General features: G+C 37.6%; 1 protein-coding gene across 1 annotated transcript; it reads left to right on the top strand.

The window, feature by feature from the left end:
- The first annotated feature begins 291 nt into the window (after positions 1–291).
- LOC149144904 (uncharacterized) lies at positions 292–876 on the top strand. The gene has a single exon (XM_089452305.1). The coding sequence runs from the start codon at positions 292–294 to the stop codon at positions 874–876; it is 585 nt and encodes a 194-aa protein (XP_089308431.1).
- The last annotated feature ends 2,930 nt before the right edge of the window (positions 877–3,806 follow it).

The raw sequence follows: 3,806 nt of genomic DNA, 5'->3' as shown, positions 1-3,806 counted from the left end.
TCTCAGCTATCCTTAAAGCAAAGTTTTCCTTGGTTGCAATGAGATCAACTCATACAACCCAACAAGGTGCAGTTACTAAGAGATCTAGTATTCACAGAACTCGAGGTGAGGAAGACTATTACCAGAAACCAGGGTAATCTTTTTCTCAACGTTGCTCAATAGGTCAAACACAAGATTGAGTTCACGAATCTCTCAAGATTCATAGAACACCAGGTAAGGAAGACTATTACCAGAAGCCCAGGTATTCTTTTTCTCAACGCTGATCGACATTTGAAGCCCAAGATTGAGTTCATGAAAGCATTGGGCCTTCCTGCACAAGACTTGGGAAATGTCATATCTCAGGGATCCAGATTGCTCAACAGTAGTCTCAAGAAAACTTTACGTCCAAACATCCAGTATCTTCAAACCCTGTTTGGATCAGAGGCTAATGTCTCCATTGTTTTCAAATCAACACCTCATATTCTGCTTAAACATAACGGGCCTGGATTTTGGGAAAAGAAATTGAGGCATTTAACAAGTTGTGGGCTCCTTGAAGATGACATCAAGGAGCTTGTTAGGAGGCACCGACGTATATTAAATGCTTCCATGGATAAGGTGCAGAAGGACATGGACATTTTGATGCATACTGTAGGGTTTCCTGTAAATTTCATTTTTTCAGATCCTCTTGCAGTGCCTTGTTACAGCTTGGAGCGTAGGATCAAGCCTCGCCACAAGGTGTTGAGCGCTCTCAGTGCAATGCAACCTTCGAAGCACCCTACTAGTTTCCTTAGTGCACTTCATTTAAGTGAGCAGAAGTTCCTCGAAATATATGTCCAATGGAGTCCTCATGCCAAAAAGTTACTTGAAATGTACAATGGCAAGCCTTCCCTCTTCTAAAAGACTAGATACTCAGGTTTCTATTTTGTTCAGGGTTGGATTGTATTGTGTTGCTCTTATTGATTGAAAGATGTTTGAGAACATTCACTAAGGGATCATCAGTCTATTATGATCTAGTGCCATGATCTCTCTGGTCCACGTAAATAATAAGTGTGAATTAGTATATATAGAATATAAACACGACACAGTCAGTTCCAACTTGGGATCTTGTTTTGGCCAATTTATTGTCACACCACAATCGCAATCAACATGCATTGTTGAAGGATACTCAATTGTAATACAATCACTGTGAATGCATCAAGTAACACATTTTTGAAAGATGGAAAAAGTTCTCATCACTAGATAATTTGTTTTTTGCTAGTAGTTTTGCAACGATCATGCATATCTCCCTCCCTTTAAAATGTCACGGGATAGATTGGAAATCCTGACTGTTTGAATCATGGTTATCTTGTGAAAGTAAATATTCAAATCCCATAGGAAAATGCAGGGACTTTAAATTCTTATATATTTCTAGAATAATATGATCTAATTTTTTCCAGATTTGCTATATCTATGAGACTTAACTGGAATTAACACATTTCAACTCCAAGCTAAACATTGCACACTAGTTTGAAAACTTTCTCTTTGTACTTTGTTAAGTCTAGGAAAAATTTCGTGGTAATGACTTTTAGTTTTATTACTGCTATCATAGACCATTCTTAGTGGTAATGGAATGAGATCCATTTCAATCACGCATCTTGTAAATCAAAACCCTAGCCACTAGTCTAAAACACATCTTCTGATGCATGATTGACTAGGCAAACAATCATTGGCACCTTCCCTCGTCCCAATGTGGTTGGACGCTCACTTATCCTTGGTCCTACAAACATTCATTAGAAGTTTGTTAACTTTTTGTTGAACGTTGTCTTCCAAATAGCCACTTCTTTAGGATGAAACCTTACATCTAGGGAAAGAGGTAGATGAGGTGACTCTCCAAATATAAAAGGGATGGAACCATTGATATTTTTCATAATTGATATGTTTTCTTCATGATTTTTCAGTGCAACATCTACAGTGAGTTGTGCACATTTGAGAGGATATGTTGCATAATTGCTTTCCCCCTTGGGATACTGAAAAGAAGCATTCTAGAAACTTAATGGATCAGAATCAGCAACCGCGTATTTGAAAAACTTGGTATGGAGGTAGCAATCATTCTGATAACTAGTTCAAATTTTCTACCTTTTGCTCCTTCATCACTTGGTTGATCTTTGGGGCTATTTTTCTAAAATGGTGAGAAAGCTAATGATGAGATTTTCCTTTTTAAGAAGTTTAAAATTTCACCTCTCCAACAATAATCATGCAATCTTTCTTGCCAAAGCTTTCTTTAAGGTTTTTTCAGTTGGTTTAGCTGAGAAAGATAATGAAGCAAAAGTGAGGGTTCTCATTATAAAAAGCTTATAAGCTTAGAGTAGGGATATATGGGTGAATGTTTGTATGGGAATTTGTGAGAGACCTCTTGGGCCTGAGCATACGTTCTTAGGAAAGTTTTCAGTGATTTGTTATTGAATCATCTTGGAGAATCCCTGATTTCAGTCTTCTACAATGGCCATGTTCGCACACTTTCTCTTTTTGCTTTGTTAACGATCTCTGTTTCTTTGCTTTGGGAAAAAGTTTGTGGTAATGGATTTTGGTTTTATTGTTGCTATCATAGGCCATTCCTAGTGGTAATCGAATGAGATTCATTTCAATCATGCATCTTGTAAAGAAGAACCCTAGCCACTACTCTAAAACATAACTTTTGATGCATGATTGACTAGGCTGGACTTATGTCCACATCATATTGCCTAAAGTTATAAGCAAATACTACATTTTTAACATCTAAAATTTAGGTTATTCGGGACCCGGGTTTCTCTTGAATCCAAATTTCGAAGTGCAACATCCATGAAACGACCAATGGGACCAATATACTTGCCATTTGCAGCTCCAATTTTAGTTTTTGTTGGAACAACATTGTTTACATTAGCAGTCGAGCTTTCATCTCTATTACTGCTATTTTCCCCTTTGTCCATCTTTACCTTGGGTAAGGATTTGAATTATTTTAAAATTCATGTGTTTAAGTAGCTTTTATGGAATATTGAATTGTTTTCACGTGTCTTTGCAAGTAAATGGACACTTTTTAAGTGACCAGTTTGAATTTAATTTATGAGCTTCTAACATTAGCATTCAACATACATGGACATTTCTGCATAGTGTTATTTATCAATCAATCTTAAACTCTACATACATAGTTTAATGTTTGGTGAAAAGGTTGTAGCCGGCATGTGTCCACAACAAATTATGCTGAAAATTTGTGTCTCATTGCTTGCCTTGGGTAAGAATAGTGGGTGCTTAATGTTTGATTTTTTTTATTAGTCCCTGCCTCCGGCATAGCAGGGACTATAACGTTCGATTGAGCGTTGACCAGGTATTAGTTGTTGTTGACCGCGCTGTTCACCGAAGTTTAAGCCAAGGTTTGGGCATTTCAGTTTCGCGCAATGAAATTTTAACCAAACTTCTGAATTTAGCCTCTTATTGCAGGCTTCACGTGCCCCAATGTTGTTTTTAGCGGGGAAGCTATTTTATCCTAAGTTTTTGAATTGACGGTAAAGTTTTTGAAACAAAGGTCGAAGCAAAGTTTTCAAACGCTATTTTATCCTAAGTTTTTAAACTGAAGGTTGGGGCAACCGGTCGAGCTTACAAGCTTACACTTGTCACTGTTGCATAAACCCGTCGAGCTTACAAGCTTACACTTGTCACTGTTGGCTGCCAGGATTGTTTACAGCTTGCCCTCTTCATAACATTGCATGTTAGCTTCCGCTCGGGTACCTGAAATTGTTTACGTTTCTTCCTGTACGTAGGATTAGTGGCAGCATCAATCCAGCTTGATAGAAGGGCGAATACACCCATTTTCA

This window comes from Pinus tabuliformis, chromosome X (assembly GCF_031772625.1).
Source record: "Pinus tabuliformis cultivar Carrire ecotype Pingquan chromosome X, CPIR1, whole genome shotgun sequence".
Classification (NCBI taxonomy): Eukaryota; Viridiplantae; Streptophyta; class Pinopsida; order Pinales; family Pinaceae; genus Pinus; species Pinus tabuliformis.
The sequence above is the reverse complement of the archived record's forward strand: the minus strand, read 5'-3'. Positions and strand labels throughout refer to the sequence as shown.